The 17,469-nt window shown below is 37.2% G+C and overlaps 3 protein-coding genes and 1 long non-coding RNA gene across 6 annotated transcripts; 3 read left to right on the plus strand and 1 right to left on the minus strand.

Annotated features, from left to right (window-relative positions):
* Positions 1 to 339: 339 nt before the first annotated feature.
* Positions 340 to 2,585, plus strand: LOC111449731. The gene is made up of 2 exons (XR_002711713.1): positions 340 to 608; positions 2,196 to 2,585. It is a non-coding gene; the product is annotated as an uncharacterized LOC111449731 (long non-coding RNA).
* On the minus strand, positions 2,363 to 8,077 carry LOC111449723 (protein RBL-like). Of its 2 annotated transcripts, XM_023089743.1 has the most exons (6): positions 7,796 to 8,077; positions 7,585 to 7,683; positions 5,332 to 6,410; positions 5,002 to 5,263; positions 3,713 to 3,801; positions 2,363 to 2,449 (listed from the first exon to the last, which is right to left on the minus strand). In XM_023089743.1, exons 1-6 carry the CDS (start codon positions 7,812 to 7,814, stop codon positions 2,429 to 2,431), a joined length of 1,569 nt encoding a protein of 522 aa, XP_022945511.1. In that variant the 5' UTR covers positions 7,815 to 8,077; the 3' UTR covers positions 2,363 to 2,428. The 2 variants fall into 2 exon arrangements, with proteins under 2 accessions (XP_022945511.1, XP_022945510.1); XM_023089742.1 differs by lacking the exon at positions 2,363 to 2,449 and having other exon boundaries at positions 3,519 to 3,801.
* A 1,109-nt stretch (positions 8,078 to 9,186) lies between these two features.
* Positions 9,187 to 12,858, plus strand: LOC111449720 (pentatricopeptide repeat-containing protein At1g77170, mitochondrial-like). 2 transcript variants are annotated; one of them, XM_023089736.1, is made up of 3 exons: positions 9,187 to 9,563; positions 11,164 to 12,181; positions 12,260 to 12,858. In XM_023089736.1, the coding sequence occupies exons 1-3, from the start codon at positions 9,348 to 9,350 to the stop codon at positions 12,778 to 12,780; spliced, it is 1,755 nt and encodes a 584-aa protein (XP_022945504.1). In that variant the 5' UTR covers positions 9,187 to 9,347; the 3' UTR covers positions 12,781 to 12,858. The 2 variants fall into 2 exon arrangements, with proteins under 2 accessions (XP_022945504.1, XP_022945503.1); XM_023089735.1 differs by having other exon boundaries at positions 11,164 to 12,858.
* A 1,361-nt stretch (positions 12,859 to 14,219) lies between these two features.
* On the plus strand, positions 14,220 to 17,024 carry LOC111449729 (uncharacterized protein C19orf60 homolog). Its single transcript, XM_023089750.1, has 4 exons — positions 14,220 to 14,449; positions 14,750 to 14,843; positions 14,944 to 15,048; positions 16,533 to 17,024. Exons 1-4 carry the CDS (start codon positions 14,292 to 14,294, stop codon positions 16,800 to 16,802), a joined length of 627 nt encoding a protein of 208 aa, XP_022945518.1. The 5' UTR covers positions 14,220 to 14,291; the 3' UTR covers positions 16,803 to 17,024.
* The last annotated feature ends 445 nt before the right edge of the window (positions 17,025 to 17,469 follow it).

Consider the following 17,469-nt stretch of genomic DNA (forward strand, 5'->3'; position numbering starts at 1 on the left):
AAAAAAGCTGATCTAACTTAACTTTTATGGTTTTGGATGATTAGTTCGAATGGGTCGTAGATTTTAAATAATTTTATATTAATAAATGCCCAAATATTGGAGATAAAATAAATATTTTGTTGGTTGATTATTATTATTTTGTTAAATTCAAATTTATAAATATATTTATAATTTTAAATACTACTTTATGGATAATTTTCGCTTTTATTTTATTTATTAACTTTTTTTTTAATTAAATACAAATAATTTAAGATTATCCAAACAATTTTTGTTTTTTGTTGAGAATAAAAGGTTTTATGGGAAATGCAAATGCCGACGTTGAGATGGAACGGTCGGTTTGATTCTCCCAACGACAAACCGGAAGTAATGCTGACGGTTCAACCGAACCGTCGGCAATTCACTTGGCCTTAGCCGGTTTTTTGCCCTAAAATTGAAATTGCCCCACGCCGACCCCTCTCTTCCCGTGCCTCTTCTTTCTTCCCTTCGAGCCACCGTCCTAGCGCTCAGACCAAGACGAATCGAAGGTCGCTTGTCTCGCCGCCGCGCCTACCTATTTGTTCCTTCGTCATTGGCCACCCGCACGGCCTCTAACCACTTCTTCCTTCGGTGTGAGTTCTTTTTCTTCTTGTAAATCTTATTACTTCGGAGAGTGCTTACTGTTTCTATATAATATAGTCTGTATGTGTCTTGTTTGGAATTTGAATATCTGAAATGATTATTCAGTTTACAGCATTGAAGATTGTTTTGTGTTTTTTCCTATCGAAAATCTCCGATGTGTGGGGTTTCTCTGTTTTGGAGTATTAAAACCATCATGTTGTCTATGCTTGCATATCTCTCACTCTATGAATTGTGTTTATACGCCACTTGCAATGCTACAAATCTATGTATATTTTGAGCTCATGTTGGAAGTGGATTTGCAATTTATCGCATGTAGAGTGGACAGCCAAGCTAGCGGTTCTAGTTTAGCTTCGAATATATGTATATGTATTTGGTCTCTTTGTACTTTATAACTTATTTTTAGTTGTTTTGTGATGTTGCTTATGAATTCATGGGTATTGAATAGATCTGAACTAGATGATAACCCAATAAATTGGTCTCAAACCTTATAATTCTTTTGTTTTAGAATTTGATTCTGTTTTGAAGTGCTGGAACTGAGTTTAAGGTAAATTTTGGGTTGATTTCAGTGGTGATTTCTTGCTTCAGGTGAGAATTTTACCCTTCTTTCTCTATTAGCTGAATTTTTGAATTTTTGTTCTTGGTTGGTGTAATGGCTCGACCCCTCCGCTAGGAGATATTGTCCTCTTTAGGTTCTCCCTTCCGGGCTTTCTTTCAAGGTTTTAAAACGCATTTGCTAGGGGGAGGATTCCACTCTTATAAAGAATGTTTAGTTCTCCTCTCCAACCGACGTGGGATCTCACAATCCATCCCCATTCGGGGCCTAGCTCCTCGTTGGCACTCGTTCCCTTCTTCAATTGTTGTGAGACCCCCCAATCCATCCAGCACCTCGTGTCCACCCCCCTTTGGGGCTCAGCCTCCTCGTTGGCACATCGCCCAGTGTCTGGCTCTGATATCATTTGCAACGGCCCAAGCCCACAGCTAGCAGATATTGTCCTTTTTGGGCATTGTGAGATCCCACGTCAGTTGGAGTGGAGAACAAATATTCTTTAGAAGAGTGGAAATTCTCTCTAGCAAACACGTTTTAAAACCTTGAGAGGAAGCCTGGAGGGAATAGCCCAAAGAGGACAATATCTGTTAGCGGTGGACTTGGGTCGTTACACTTGGACTCATAGGTGGTTAGAATTTCCTTTCAAAGTGTTGGGTGGATTAGGGCATGATGCTTATACTTAGTGAAGCTTGTTGTTGCGTGTATGGCTATCCTGCAGTTATGGTAGCTGATGATTTGAGTATAGGGGTCTGTTCATTGGATGAGTTTGGTGCTTGAAATTTTGAGTTTACGTTCTTAAATTTGGATAAGTTAAGTTACGAGCTTTGCGTTTATTTGGCTTGTTCGAGTGTTTAAGGTCGGTTAACTTTGATGCCAAATCTATTATATTTTATAACTTTGGATACTTCGTAAAGTTAGTTCAAGTCGATTGTTTTTGTTTATTACGTTGATGCTCGGAACGTTTTGTTCATTATAATTGTTTTTAAAATACTTGTTTTAATTTAATGAAGTATTGACTTTGTTTTCTTAGGTGGGTCGTGTCAGGTTGGGTCGATATTATTTTCGAAAGCTACTTTTGAAGAAGATAACATGAAGACAACAATATCCGAAGACATCGACACCATTTTCGTTAGCTTGCATATCTAGTAAATGTCGACGCCGCCCCCTACTGCTGGCAATGGTAATACAGGCGAGGTTGTGTCGATGTTGTTTTGGAAGCTTTCGTGCATTGAGAAAACCCTTTTATGATGTTTTTTCGACCTTTTACGACACTTCTTTTGGCATCTGAAAAAAGAAATCTAATATTATTGTTAACTAAGTATGTTATAGTTAATTCGAAGTTACCTCCTTTTTTTTAATTAAGTCTGTGATATTATAAATCCAAGAGTGGACTCTTAAGGTCTCGAGACTTATTTTCATACATATTCTTATTATAAATAAATAAAAGTAAGCTTTTAAATTTTATTTTCCTTTATTAAAAATATTTATATTTTCTAAATAATTATTAAAAGATTATTGAATGGGTATGCGTATTGCAATAAAATATTTGGAATTCAGTGTAGGGCAGTTGAATTAAATGTTAATTATTTATTGTTAGAAATGTGAATTAAATTCTTTGCTTGTATATATATATTTTTTTAAATAATCTACTCAATAAGTCACTTTCATTAATATTTTAAATAATATTTTTTTTAATTAAAAACAAAAATTTGAATAAATGATTCGTAAACCAGATAAATTTTCAGGTTTCAGTCTATGAGATCTCACATTGGTGAAGGAACCGAAGCGTTTTTAAAAATAAAAAACGTGAAGACTCTGAAAACCTCCCTAGCAAACACGTTTTAAGGGGAAACATGAAAGAGAAAGCCCCAAAATGACAATATCTCTAAGAGAGGTTTCAGTCTGAGATCTCACATTGGTGAAGGAAATGAAGCATTTTTTGATAAGAAACGTGAAGACCCTGAAAACTTCTCCCTAGCAAACACGTTTTAAGGGAAACATGAAAGAGAAAGCCCCAAAATAACAAAATCGGCTAAGAGAAAGCCCAAAAATGACAATATCCGCTAAGAGAAAGCCAAAAAATGACGATATCTGCTAAGAGAGCCCAAAAAAGACGATATCCGCTAAGAGAAAGCCCAAAAATGACAATATCGGCTGAGGGAAAGCCCAAAAATGACAATATCTGCTAAGAAAAAGTCCAAAAATGACAATATCGACTCGCGGTAGGCTTGAGCTATTATATAGTCCGACACAAAAAACCTACCTAAGTGCCATCAAGTTGATTTTTTTGGGTATTTTTTCACCTAATGTCACCACTTTTATTCAGTAAATTAAATTCAATGCAACTGAAAAATTGGAACTAAGATCATTTTGCTAATTGATTTGATGCAGTAAAAAAATATAAATAAAAAAAAAAAAGCCAGATTTTTTCCACTGCTATTCATCAGAATTGTCATCAGCATATCTACCATTACCATGATCCTGATGACCTATGGACTTAGTTTTAAATTTTGACAATCTACTTGAAGGTTTAGAGGGTTTCTTCACCTTTTCCGCTTGCAACTCGAGTCCTTTCTCCGATGGTTTCCGTCTTCTTTTCGCTCGGGTTCCTCCAGCATCATCGGGGTTATCTAACACTGCAAAACAAACGACTACTTGTTGAACAATGAAGAAAGATTAAGCAAACCGAACATAGATACCGTTAATTCACATCGTTCAAAGATACACATTTTACGTAAGGTTGGAGAGGAAGATTCACTCGATCGAGCCAATGTACATTAAGCTAAGGCTACAGGAAAGTTTTTGGAGCTTGCATTACAATATGTGATGAAAGATGAATACAACTATAGTGTACAAGAAGATCCAAAAGTCAAGGTATGGCTACAGAGAAAGATTGCTAAGAGTGAAAGATGGTTTTGGCAGAAAGGACCTCTTACCAGCCAAAGTAGCTAAACAAAGACTTCTTAAGATTACGTCCTTTGTTTTCCACTTTTTCCGACACATAAGGGCACGGGTCAATTTGAGCATAGTTCATGGAATAAGGTGTCGGTTACCATTCTAAAGACTTATGGTTCGATCCCCTACTCCTACAATTTTCGATCCAACGTATAAGTTGTAACAACCCAAGCCCACCGCTAGCAGATATTGTCCACTTTGGCGCATTACGTATCGTTGTCAACCTCGTGATTTTAAAATGTGTCTACTAGGGAGAGGTTTCCACACCCTTATAAGGAATGCTTCGTTCCCATCTCCAACCGATGTGAGATCTCCTAATCCACCCCCCTTAAGGCCTAACGTCTCGCTGGCACACCACTCGTGTCTGGCTCTAATACCATTTGTAACAGCCCAAACCCGTTGCTAGCAGATATTGTCCACTTCAACCCGTTACGTATTGTGTCAGCCTCACAGTTTTAAAATGCGTCTACTAGGGAGAGGTTTCCACACCCCTATAAGGAATGTTTCGTTCCCCTCTCCAACCAATGTGGGATCTCACAATCCACCCCCCTTAGGGGCCCAGCGTCCTTGCTGGCACACTGCCCGATGTTTGACTCTGATACCATTTGTAACGGCCCAAGCCCACCGCTAACAGATATTGTCTGCTTTGGCCCGTTACGTATCGCTATCAGCCTAACGATTTTAAAACGTATCTACTAGGGAGAGGTTTTCACACCTTTATAAGGAATGCTTCGTTCCCCTCTCACGACCCACTCACCGTCACCACTAAGTAATGAACCTAGTTAATAAGGAAACTGAGCCTAAGGGTTCTTTTCGTAGGGTAGGAAAGAAAACAAGACATGAACATGGTATCAGAAGCAACCGAGCAAGATAAATGTTACCTTCCAAAGGACTTGATGCATGATTGGTTGTACGACCATTTACAGCAGCCTCCTCGGATAGCGGGGATCCGGAATTGTCATCATCGATCATTTTTGAAGAAATTTCTACGCACTTATTGTGCTGCTCGACAATGTCAGGACATGGGATTGCTGGCAAGAAGCATAGTTCATCCTGTGAAGCATCTGAATCACTGAAAGCTGAATCCTTCTCGACATTTACGATATCAACTTCTTCGTCTTCGTTGACATCAAGTTCCTTCACCTGAAACAACAAATATGTCATATGACTAGGCAAGCAAACTAAGACTCGACGAAAACAACAATTATAACCTTCTCGGTTTCGGGATTCAGATCAAATTCGTCTTCTCGTTCCACGTATTCTTCATTTTCCTCGAGCTCTTTGAAATCAGGAGCAAAAGCACTCCAATTCTCAGTATAATCTTTAGCCCAAATATAAATCAAGCCAGTCAGAGAAACCGAGACGACAATGGGATGAACGGGATGCCAGCTTAAATCAATCAATGCTTCCTTTGGACCTTCGAGGATCTTTACGAGATAACCTGCCCTATCCCAAATGTAAATCTTGTGTTCGCCTTTGCTCGCAGAACCTCCAACGACCCACTCACCGTCACCACTAAAGCAAGGTGCTTTCCAATGCATTCTAGTGATCGAATCTTGAAACTCCCGGAAAAGAGTTAAACACTTCGTTCCAACAGCCTTCAGCTTCTCAGCACCATCGAGCTCATCGAGCTCTTTCGTAATATCATCAATGAATTTTAATCCATCTTTGTTAGGCAGGAGATTTTCATAGATTCTAATCGTTCTGTCATTAGAATTAGTGAGCAGATATAAACCATTTCGACTAAATACTATGTTCTTGACAACAGCACCTCCAGAAATTGGAACCATGGCCTCTATCCGAACTCTTTCGTAATCTATTACGAGTATTTCACCTTTCGAATTCCCGACATAAACTAGGTCACCGTATTTGTTAAAGCAAGCTGCCGTAGGAGTGAACGGCTGAGTTCCATCTAATACTTTGCCACGAGAAGAAGCTGTATCGGTATCAGAAATACAAACTGGAAGTAGGGTTGTGCTTCCCGTCTTTAAGTCAACGATCATAGGAGCAGATGAGAGAGGGCATGCCAAGCAGAGAGATGGACTAGACGAGCCAGGATGCAACCGAGCCTGTAAAGGGGTCTGCTGCAGAGTTATGCGGTTTATCTTCTCCCCCTTGAGAACGTCCCACAGTGTTAATGACCTATCAGCAGCAGATACAAGAATTTGATGGCCATATTTTGACCAACAGACACTAGTTATTGCAGAAACGCAATCTTTATCTTTAAGCTCTTTAGCGATGCCTCTGGTCTCGAAATCCCAGATAACACAGCTTCCATCGGAGCATCCAGCTGCCAACGATATCACAAAAGCGTTAATATTTTTACTCGGTATTGCCTAAATGGCTACCATACAGCAAGAAAGTTTAGTAATCAGTGCATGCAATGGTCCAAGCCCACCACTAGCAGATATTGTCCTCTTTGGACTTTTCCTTTTAGGCTTCCCCTCAAGGTTTAGGACAATATCGACTAGTAGTGAACTTAAGCTGTTACACACAGAGTAAAGCTGCATATGTTTATATGAGCTCAATCAAGAAAAACAACACGGAGTAATGCATACGTACACGGTATACCCAATATAAAATCAAGCATATTCAACCTCGTCTTAAAGAATTTCACCCTTTTCCCCCTCCAACTAATCATCCTATTATAACAGCATTTTCCACCAATACATAGCGACAGGTGATAACCCACCGAATGGAAGTGTTCGGTCAGTCTACCTCAAGAAGCAGAGACTTTCAAAAGGGGGTTTGTTTACATCCCATGGCTTCAAGCATTAAAAACCCGCTTCATGTCGAACCATCAACAATTGATACAAGGAATTTAGAACTACGTAAAATAAACATCAATACGTGCAGCTTTTAGTCAATGTATAAAGGCATTTCTCCTTGTTTCCTAATTCTCAAACATCGAAGCCTCTTTCTATATTTTTGGCTCCATCTCTCTTGAGCTTGTGTTATGTCTTTGTTCTTTCATTTATCTTAACGGTCTTAATGAAGAAACGCAAGTAAGAACGTGGAAACCTAACTAAGCTAAGGAGATTACAATGAAATTCATAATCTTGGGCCAATGGAATGGATTGCGTGCACAATCCTTTCACTCTAAAACAATGTTGAGTTGTTTACGGCACAAGAACTTGGTTCAGCTTCAAGGATGGTGTTGTGAAGATACTTGAGTTAGTGACCGATTGGTGAAATAGTATCTCTATCCAAAAAAGCACTTTTATTTTACCGCCGCACAAACAAAATATTTTGTTGCAAATGAACAAGATATCGAGAAATCACCACACAACACATGAACACATGAACTCATTCTTGCTCGCAGGCATAAAAAACCACTATTTTTCGTCACAAACTTCAACTAAATGAAGGTATGAACTCATCAAGAACAATAACTTCAGCTATTAACAGTAAATCACGAACTGAAACATGCCAATCCATATATAATCAAAGACAGCCATGGATACCTGCTAGAAGAGTACCGCGACGATTAAACGCGATGCATTTCATTACACCATGTTCCAAGAACTCTTCGATAACCTCGGGGAAATCTCCCTGCAGTGGATCTTCGCAAAAGAAAGAAATGAAACAAGAACAGAGAAAAAAAAAATACCTAAAATGGAGAATTTTGGTTTGAAATTAGGGCCAGAAAAGGGGAGAGAAAGAGCAGAAACTCACCGATTATTGGAGCATTCATGGCCGCTTGCGGCTGAAGGCGCCAGAACTGAAAATCGCTTCCGCCGAAGTGAAGTGAGGTTGGGATTTGCGCGCTATGTTGAAGAACAAAACAAGGGCATGGAGGGAACGGCCGGCGCCAAAAACCCTTCAATTTATAGAGCTTTTTCGTTCAAAAGTTCTTTCTTTTTTCTCAATTTTCTTCGGCAATTGCTTCAAATCATTCAAATTCCAACAGAATTAATGAAATCAATCCAACTTTTATCGCCATCATCAGAGCCATTCCTACGTTGAATTCAGTCAAGTTCGTGAAAAATATTTTTATTTATAAAATATTATTAAATAATGTTTATTTTTACGGATGAAATATTATTAAATTTATCGTGATGTTTTATATTTTTTAATATAAAATTACTGTAAGCGGATCTTCTTCACTCTATCTACGTCCTTATTTACCTGACTACACTGTGTTTTCAATACCTTCCTGTCTTTATTTATTGTTCGAGTGTTAGCAGCAAACTGCAGGTTCGAGAGGCTTCCTTGTAAAGCTCGAGACAAAAGATCTTATTTCTAACTAAAGATAATGTTTTTGTTCATGAGATATTATTAAATTTATCGTGATGTTTTATATTTTTAATATAAATTATAATATTTTTGTTTATGTTTTATTTTTTTTAATATAAAATTATTGTAATAATATTTTTATGGATTAAATATTATTAAATTTATCGTGATCTTTTATATTTTTTAAGATAAAATTATAATATTTTTGTTTATGTTTTATATTTTTTAATATAAAATTATTGCGATAATAATTTTACTTATGAAATATTAAATAATATTTTTACTAATGAAATATTATTAAATTTATTGTGATGTTTTATATTTTTTAATCTTTTTTGGTTGCACTGTGTTTTCAAACTTCCTATTTTCGTTTATTGTTCGGGTGATAGCAGTAAATTGGAGGTTCAAGAGGCTTACTTGCGAAACTCGAGACATAAAATCTTATTTCTAACTAAAAATAATATTTCTGTTCGTGAAATATTATTAAATTTATTGTGATTATTTTATATTTTTTAATATAAAATTAGTGTGATAATATTTTAATATTATTAAATTTATGGTAAATTTGTATATTTTTTAATATAAAATTATTGAAAAAGAAAGATTATCTAATTTTAAGTGAAGATTTTTTAATTAAAAATAATGAAAAATAAGAAAATAATTTCCTAATTGAATGTCGAAAAAGGAAATGAAAATTTTCAATTTTAACTTAGGATTAAATAAAAATTTAATTCAAATTTCAAAGAGAAAATTAAAATTAAATAATTAATAAAACATTAGCTAAAATTAAATTGATAAAGAAATAGCTTTAATGTTTGAATAGGGCATGGTTAAAGTCCGTGATGAGCTGGAGCGATGGCTCTATCATAGAGCGGAGGCGGGAATTGCTTCCGGCGGCGGCGGTGCAGTTCAGAAAGCTCGTCGGGGAGTAGTAGTCGGCGGCGTGATGGAGCACTAGAACGTCCGCCATGTCTGAATCTTCTTTGTTAGAATGCATAATTTCAAACCACTTCGGAACTTCCTCCTAGTTTCATCGAAGAACATCGACTACAATCTCCTGTGCAATTCCGGCTTCACTGCAGGGCCATATATACTGCCTCTACCATCTCCATCTTGTACCGATTCCTGTGCCCGGCGGGGTTTCTATCGATACGCTGCGGGGAAATTCTTCGGCAATGAGTACGAGTGCGGTATTGAGAACAATAAGGTGTTTGTTTCTTTTGTTTCTCTCTTGTTTATGTATTTTTTAGTTCCATGGAATAGAATTTTCGTAAACTGAAAGGTTTGACGTTGATATTAGAGAAATTAGTGTCTTCGATTCTCTTGCGTTTACTCCAGTTATACTCTTTAAGTAATTGAATCGTAGGCGATCCTCTAGAAACAATATAGCCCTCTGTAAAATTTGGTAGCCATTGGTTCACCGAGGATGAGATGGAGTGGTATCTGCATATTTTTTGAGTTCAATGGCATGTGGGAGTGCTAGTTGAGCTATTCTTGGTGGTAAGAATTGTTTCAATTTTGGTGAGGAAGGAATGTTCTGTAAAACTTGTTGCAGTGAGGACAAATTGGAAGTATTTGTGTAACTGCCCAGCCTACTGCTTCAAGATATTGTACTTTTTGAATTTTTTCTTCATGGACTTTTCCTCGAGGTTTTAAAACGTGTATGTTAGGGAAAGGTTTCTAGGTTTCCACACCTTTATAAGGGATGTTTCGTTCCCCTTTCCAACCGACGTGGGATCTCACAATCCACCCCCTGTGGGGGCCCAGCTTTCTCGAATTCCCAAGCCCACCGTTGGCATATATTGTTCTCTTTGGACTTTCTCTTTAAGGGCTTCTCCTCAAGGTTTTAAAACGCGTCTGTTAGGGAGAGGTTTTCAGGTTTCCATACCCTTATAAGGAATGTTTCGTTCCTCTCTCCAACCGATGTGGGATCTCACAATCCACCCCCTTGGGAGCCCAGCGTCCTCGCTTGCATACTGCTCGATGTTTGGCTCCGATACCATGTGTAACAGTTTAAGCTCACCTCTAGCAAATATTGTCCTTTTTGGGCTTTCCCTTCAAGAGCTTTCTCTCATGATTTTAAAACACGTCTGTTAGGGAAAGGTTTCCAGGTTTTCATACCCCTTATTAGGAATGTTTCGTTCCCCTCTCCAACCAATGTGAGATCTCACAATTTGAAAGTGAAATAGTGATGAGGGTCACTCCCAAAGGAAAGAGCCTTATTTTCTTAACCAAGATTGTATCATTCAACAGTGAATCGTTGCAGCCTTTTTAGCCAACAATGGTGTTCCATACCAACCAAATGTTGTCCAGTGAGAACTTTAAAGCCACTGCACTTGGATTTTACATTTGAACAGTATTGTAAAATTGAGTAGTTTCGCTATTGGCGTTCTTCTCGTCCTTATGCCTTTTATCGTTACCATTGGCATTCATGTCTTGAGATGACCAATACCCAAGGCCATGAATTGTGTGGCTTGGTTGAGGGACTTATGGGAGAATTGTGGCTTAGTTTGAGTAAGGGGGAGCCCTTTGTATTAAATTCCTAGTTTCATTGAACTGTCTTCATTCTGAAACGTAATAGAGACAAACACACAAGGGTTAGAGTAGGTTGTGATCTTGTTAAGCTTGATATTGGCAAACAATCTTAAATTTCTTCTTATTTTCTTGGTATGAAATTTTTTTCCTCTTGGATTTTTAGCTGAGTTTGTAATATCTAGACATATTGTTTGATTTCAAAGGCATATTTTGAATAAATCTACTTTCCAGTTTTAGAAAGGTTAAGGCTGTTCGGTTCTGTGTCATTTCAGCTTCAAAACCAAGGCCTCGATATTCACCAAGAAGCCAAGCGCCACGTGCTTCCTGTTCAAGACGTGGTGTCGGGTGACAAATGCGATGGACGATTTGTTTATGGTGACAACAACAAAAGCAAATTCACAAATGTTGGCAGCTCTCTACAAACCGTGTTAATGAGGGGAGGACATTTCCCTCCAATATACAATACTAAGCATCTTGCAACAGATGATTTTAGGCCACTTGTAGAATTTAACGATGTGCGATTCATCGATAAGCTCAAGATAAATAAGCAGCTTGCAGAGAGGGATGCTCGTATAGACGCTCCCATCCGGTCGACATACACCTCTGACAATAATGTGGATCAAGTGAGTATTGTTGCAACCTTATTGATGAATTGTACTCATTTGTTAGAATTGTCTCAAATTCATGCCCATATTTTAAGAACCAACATGTTGGAAAACTACCCTTCTTCATTTAGCTGGAACAACATTATTAGAAAATATACTAGACTGGAGGCCCCAAGAAAAGCCCTCTCTGTATATATCGCCATGTTACGAGCGGGCGTCTTCCCTGATTCTTACACACTCCCAATCGTATTCAAGGCTCTATCACTAGTTTATGCTTTTGGTTTAGGATTGCAATTGCATTCAGTTGCTATACGGCTTGGTCTTGAGTTCGACCAATATAGCGAAAGTGGCCTCATCAGTCTGTATTCTAAGTTAGGAGATCTCGAGTGTGCACGTAAGGTGTTCGAGCAAAATCATCACAGAAAGTTGGGTTCTTGGAATGCTATTATAGCTGGTTTATCTCAAGGTGGGCGTGCTAAAGAGGCAGTCGATATGTTCATTAAGTTAAGACGAAGCGGGCTCGAACCAGATGATGTTACAATTGTTAGTGTAACATCAGCTTGTGGCAGTCTAGGAGACCTAGAACTGTCTCTCCAAATGCACAAATTTGTTTTCCAAGTTAAAGCCACAGGAAAATCAGACATTTTGATGCTGAATTCCCTCATAGACATGTATGGAAAATGTGGTAGGATGGACTTAGCATTGAAAGTATTTTCGAACATGGATCATAGAAATGTATCATCCTGGACATCTCTGATTGTAGGTTATGCAATGCACGGACAGGTGAAACAAGCGCTCGAGAACTTCCGATGCATGAGAGAGGCAGGAGTTCCTCCTAATAACGTTACGTTCATCGGGGTGTTGAGCGCATGTGTACACGGTGGGATGGTCAAAGAGGGAAGACATTACTTTGAAATGATGAAATCTGTTTATGGCTACAAGCCCCAGCTGCCACATTATGGATGCATGGTCGATTTGCTCGGTAAAGCGGGGTTGCTAGAAGAGGCAAGAAGGATGATTGACGAGATGCCGATGAAGGCGAACTCGATAATATGGGGATGTTTGATCGGGGCGTGTGAGAAACATGGGAATGTGGAGATGGGGGAGTGGGCAGCAAAGCATTTACAGGAATTGGAGCCTTGGAATGATGGTGTTTATGTGGTTCTTTCAAATATTTATGCCACAAATGGGCTGTGGAAAGAGGTGCAGAAGGTGAGAGAGTTCATGAAACAGAGGCAGCTCGCTAAAGTTCCTGGTTATAGCTTGGCAACAAAATTGGATTGAAGTGTTTCTGTTAGATTTTGGTCATAATTTGTTACTGTTCTTCATAGTGATTCTTTGATAATAATTTTACAGGTTTTTTTAGCCGTTTCTGTAACGATCCAAACCACCGCTAGCAGATATTGTTTTCTTTGGACTTTTCTTTTCGGGCTTCCCCTCAAGACTTTAAAACGCGTTAGGGGAAGGTTTTCACACTCTAATAAATGGTGTTTTGTTCTCCTCCTCAACCAATGTGGGACATCACAATCTACTCCCCTTTCGAGGGCAGCGTCCTTGCTGGCACTCATTCCTTTCTCTAATTAATGTGGGACCTCACCAAATCCACCCCTTTCGGGGCCAGCATCCTTATCGGCACACTGCTTCGTGTCTATCCCCTTCGGGGAACAACAAGAAAGCTGGCACATCGTCCAATGTCTGGCTTTGATACCATTTGTAACGGCCCAAACCACTGCGAGCAGATATTGTCCTCTTTGAGCTTTCCCTTTCGAGTTTCTCCTTGAGGCTTTAAAACGCGTATGCTAAGGAAAGGTTTTCACACCCTTATAAAGGGTGTTTTGTTCTCCTCCCAACCAATGTAGGACATCACAATTTTTGTGTAAATTATTGTCTTTATCTTGACTTGGAAGACTAGTGCAGCAGCCGTGATCGTCTCGAGTTGATTAACTTTAGGCTAAATTATAAGGTTAGTCTATAAAGTTTTGTGTGTGTAATAGGTCCATGAATTTTAAAGTGTTCAATGAGGGATTAAAAGCTCACTTTTGTGTCAAATAAGTTTTTGTGGGACTCGATATTTTTGAAATTAATGAATTTATTAGGTATAAAATGAGATCTTATCTTTGTTGTTTAAAGTAAAATTGGAAATTTATGAATTTATTAAATATAAAATAAAAGTAAAATTGAAAATTTATGAATTTATTTGAAGTAAAATTGGAAATTTATGAATTTATTAAATATAAAATAAAAGTAAATTTGAAAATTTATGAATTTATTAAATATAAAATAAAAAATTAAGTTGAATTTTTTATACATTTACTTGATTAGTCCTTAAATTAAATTAAATTATTTTGTGAATATTTGTAAATATGGAGATTAATCTATATTAAAAATAATTATTAATCAAATTAAGTTTAAATTTTAATCTTAATTATTGTGGTCAAATGATAGTTAATCCTAATTTTAAAATTTTTGTATTAGAATATATTATTATTATTATTATTATGTTTTTGTAATAAAAAAAACCTACATGAAAATAAACTATTTTAAAGAATAAAATTGAAATGGAATATTATTATTATTATTATTTATTATTATTATTATTATTATTATTATTATTATTATTATTATTTGTAATAATTGAAATAAAATAATAGTAAAGAGTTATTAATTAAAAGGAGTATAAAATGAAATTTGAAAGAAAAAAAAAAAACTACTTAAATAGCAGTCTTGGACATGGAGGCTTCAGGTTGAAAACTGAAACTGAAGGGAAAACTCGCTTCGAGCAGACGCCCTAAAGAATGGAAGATTTTGATAAGAAGCTCTCTCTGGCTGAGCAAATGGAGGAAGACGGAAGAACCTCTGGCGATTCTAGCGGTTCCTCCAACACTCTCACTTTGCTCCGCAAGTTTCTTGAAATTCAGCAGCGTAGAGCAGAAGCTTATGCCAGGCTTAAGAGGTATCATTGATTTGATTTTCGTTTGAAACCTCGATCATTGTGTTTGGATAATCGATGACGAATTGATGACTCGAGTAATGTGTATGCGTATTTCTGTTATAGTTCTTGTCCTAGAACGCGTTGTCGATGCATTTTCTTTCCTGTTGATTCCATATGGATCGATCATTGGAAAATCTAGCAAAAAGAATTTTTGTTAGATCTAAATTAACTTAGTTACAAGGTTTCGAGCGTGTTGCTGCTACTTATTTAAAACAAGGCGGATTGAATTTTGCAAGTCTTCATTATTCTGTTGATTCGCAGGGGTTTCGACGAGTATATGACTTCAGGAAGGGAGATATCTTACCAACAGCTTTGCGGTGAGATCACTGCAGAATTCAGTAATTGCTCCAAACAAGTTCGTTTTGCAATTTCATAGCATTTCAGTTAGGCGTAGTCTTCTTTGAGCTTCCTTCTGAGGTTTTACTTTTTGGACTATGGACTCTCTCTTGTTGTAGGTCATTGACATTGAGTCGAACTTCTGTAGTCCAGATCATGACAGGATCGAGTTAGCCAGCCTGCTTAGATCTGTTCAAGAACAAGAAAAGCAGAAATTGCATCTGGTATGCCTCCTCCAGGAAACTCTCTAGAATGCTTTGGTTATATTTTTTAAGCACCTTTTCCTTCTCTGCACTGAATAGGTTTGACGAGTAGTATTATTCCAAACCTGAAAATATATGACGTGCTTCACAGAATTCCAATTGGTCAGTTAAACTTGTAATTATAAATTTTGTAGGATCAATCAGTATATGCTTTGGAAACTTGTAATTATAAATTTTGTAGGATCAATCAGTATATGCTTTGGAAACTTGTAATTATAAATTTTGCAGGATCAATCAGTATATGCTTTGGAAACTTGCAATTATAAATTTTGTAGGATCTATCAGTATATGCTTTGGAAACTTGTAATTAAAAATTTAATAGGATCAATCAGTATATACATTCGAAAATAAGGCATAAGTTTTTATCACAATGAGACAAGCCTCAAGGCGTAATAATTAAAAGACTTTTGAAACATTGTTCAGATTAGAGACATGGAGTATGGATAAATCTGGATCATGTAAAGCATTCTTACCTTCTCTTGATTCTAGAAAATTAAAGAAAGATGGCCATTCAGTAGCAACCTTGATTCTAGCATTTTCGAGTGAAGATGAGCATTCCATGGTTGCTACATGTAAAGTCACAAAGTTGTAACGGCCCAAGCCTACTGTTATCCTCTTTGGGCTTTCCCTTTCGGATTTCCTCTCAAGGTTTGTAAAACGTGTCTGCTAGGGAGAGGTTTCCACACCCTTATAAAGAATGTTTTGTTCTCCTCTCCAACCGACGTGGGATCTGACAATATTTCACTATTCTTGTCTTTTTGTTAATTCCTTTAGATGTGGTGCACTTTGTATTACAACAAGGCTACTCCACCTTTGAAATTCCTTCTCGAGTTGTCTTAAAAGCTCTGATTAAACGTCGAATGAGTAGCAGACAATAATGTGTAGAGTGATTTCCTTTCTTGGATTAACTTCTAGAAATGCATTTTATTGAAATAAACACCAAAGTCAGCTCCATGTAGTTCAGATTCTCTTCTCTCAACCACTTCCCTTACTTCATCTCCTAAGCATTACATTATTCTGGCTAGAATTCTTTTTAAGATAAAAAAAAGAAAATAGGTCAGTGGAAAGTTGTTCCTGCTTATGTCCTAAACATGTTTGTCTATCAAAATAGCATTACGTTTCATATCTTGAATCTGCAAGGTCCTCAGTAGTGGTACATATAGCTTATCCTTCAATGCTTTACACAGTTGTCTAATGCCATTTCCAATGCTAAAAAACAGTACCAGAAGCCTGCTGATCATCTATTAGTTAGTTAATTTGAAAGCTGAGAATGCATACGAATAAGCAAACGATGAGATAAGACACGTTACCGCGTGTTTGTGTTGCGGGTGGGTTTTCTTGGACATTGAATGAGTACTTTTGCTAGATAGGAACCTCACCGTATAAAGTTCCGGAGTTGAGAGTTCCTGCCATCATCTTTTCCTAACAATTATTCCTTTTTATAGACAGCACAAATTCAGTTATTGAAGAAGGCTGGTCGCCCATCGGAGCGCTTGGTGAGCCACGAGAATTGCAGATTCAAGACACCTCGAGAGCACGAGTGTGTGCATGTCCACGAGATAACTGAAGCTTCGGGTACCGAGGAAGCAGAAGCAGATGCCGAATATGACAATGCTCTCAAGGAAGCAATCAAAGGTGTGCAAGAGGCTGTGACGACCATAAATGAGCACATGGAGGAAGTGAGATATGAGATTGCAGCTCTTGAAGATAAGTAATCTTGTGACATATGTATATGTTCATTGGTAACATGTTCTTGCTCTGCAATTGAATTGGTTATTGAAATGTACCTGTAAAGATACACAGAGTTGGTTCTTTACTAACGTGCATTCGCTCGACGTAGGGATAAAGCGAAAAGTTTACTTTCTTCGTGTTTGGCTCGGTATGTCGCCATCTTTTACGAGATATATATCAACTGAATTCTCAATTTTTAGCCCCAATTTTTATGTCTACTTTAGATTGGAAATAAAGCAGGGACAGGTAATAGACGTGGGAGAAGGTGAAAGGGTGGTTCAAGCCTGCAAACCCTTTATACATAGGCTTTTGCTGCATACGGTAACAGATCCATCTCTCTACAGCTTTTACTATTGTTCTCTATACATGAGAAAAATCATTTTCGATAAATCCTAAAAAGAGATTAATAGAACGAATCACACTTTTACTACTAAACTATATCTGCTACAATGCAATTATTGTATATAAATTGGCTACAATGCAATTATTATATATAAATTGACCTTGACCTTTTGTCGATGACAACAATAAGTCGTGGTAATAAATAATAAAAAGATCGGATAAAAAAAGAATCATGAAAATATGACTTGATTTAATCGGTCTCCACCCATGAACAGTAATTAATCAAAATTAATTTAATGGTATTTAAAT

This window comes from Cucurbita moschata, unplaced genomic scaffold, assembly GCF_002738365.1.
Source record: "Cucurbita moschata cultivar Rifu unplaced genomic scaffold, Cmos_1.0 Cmo_Scf00011, whole genome shotgun sequence".
NCBI classification, from domain to species: Eukaryota; Viridiplantae; Streptophyta; class Magnoliopsida; order Cucurbitales; family Cucurbitaceae; genus Cucurbita; species Cucurbita moschata.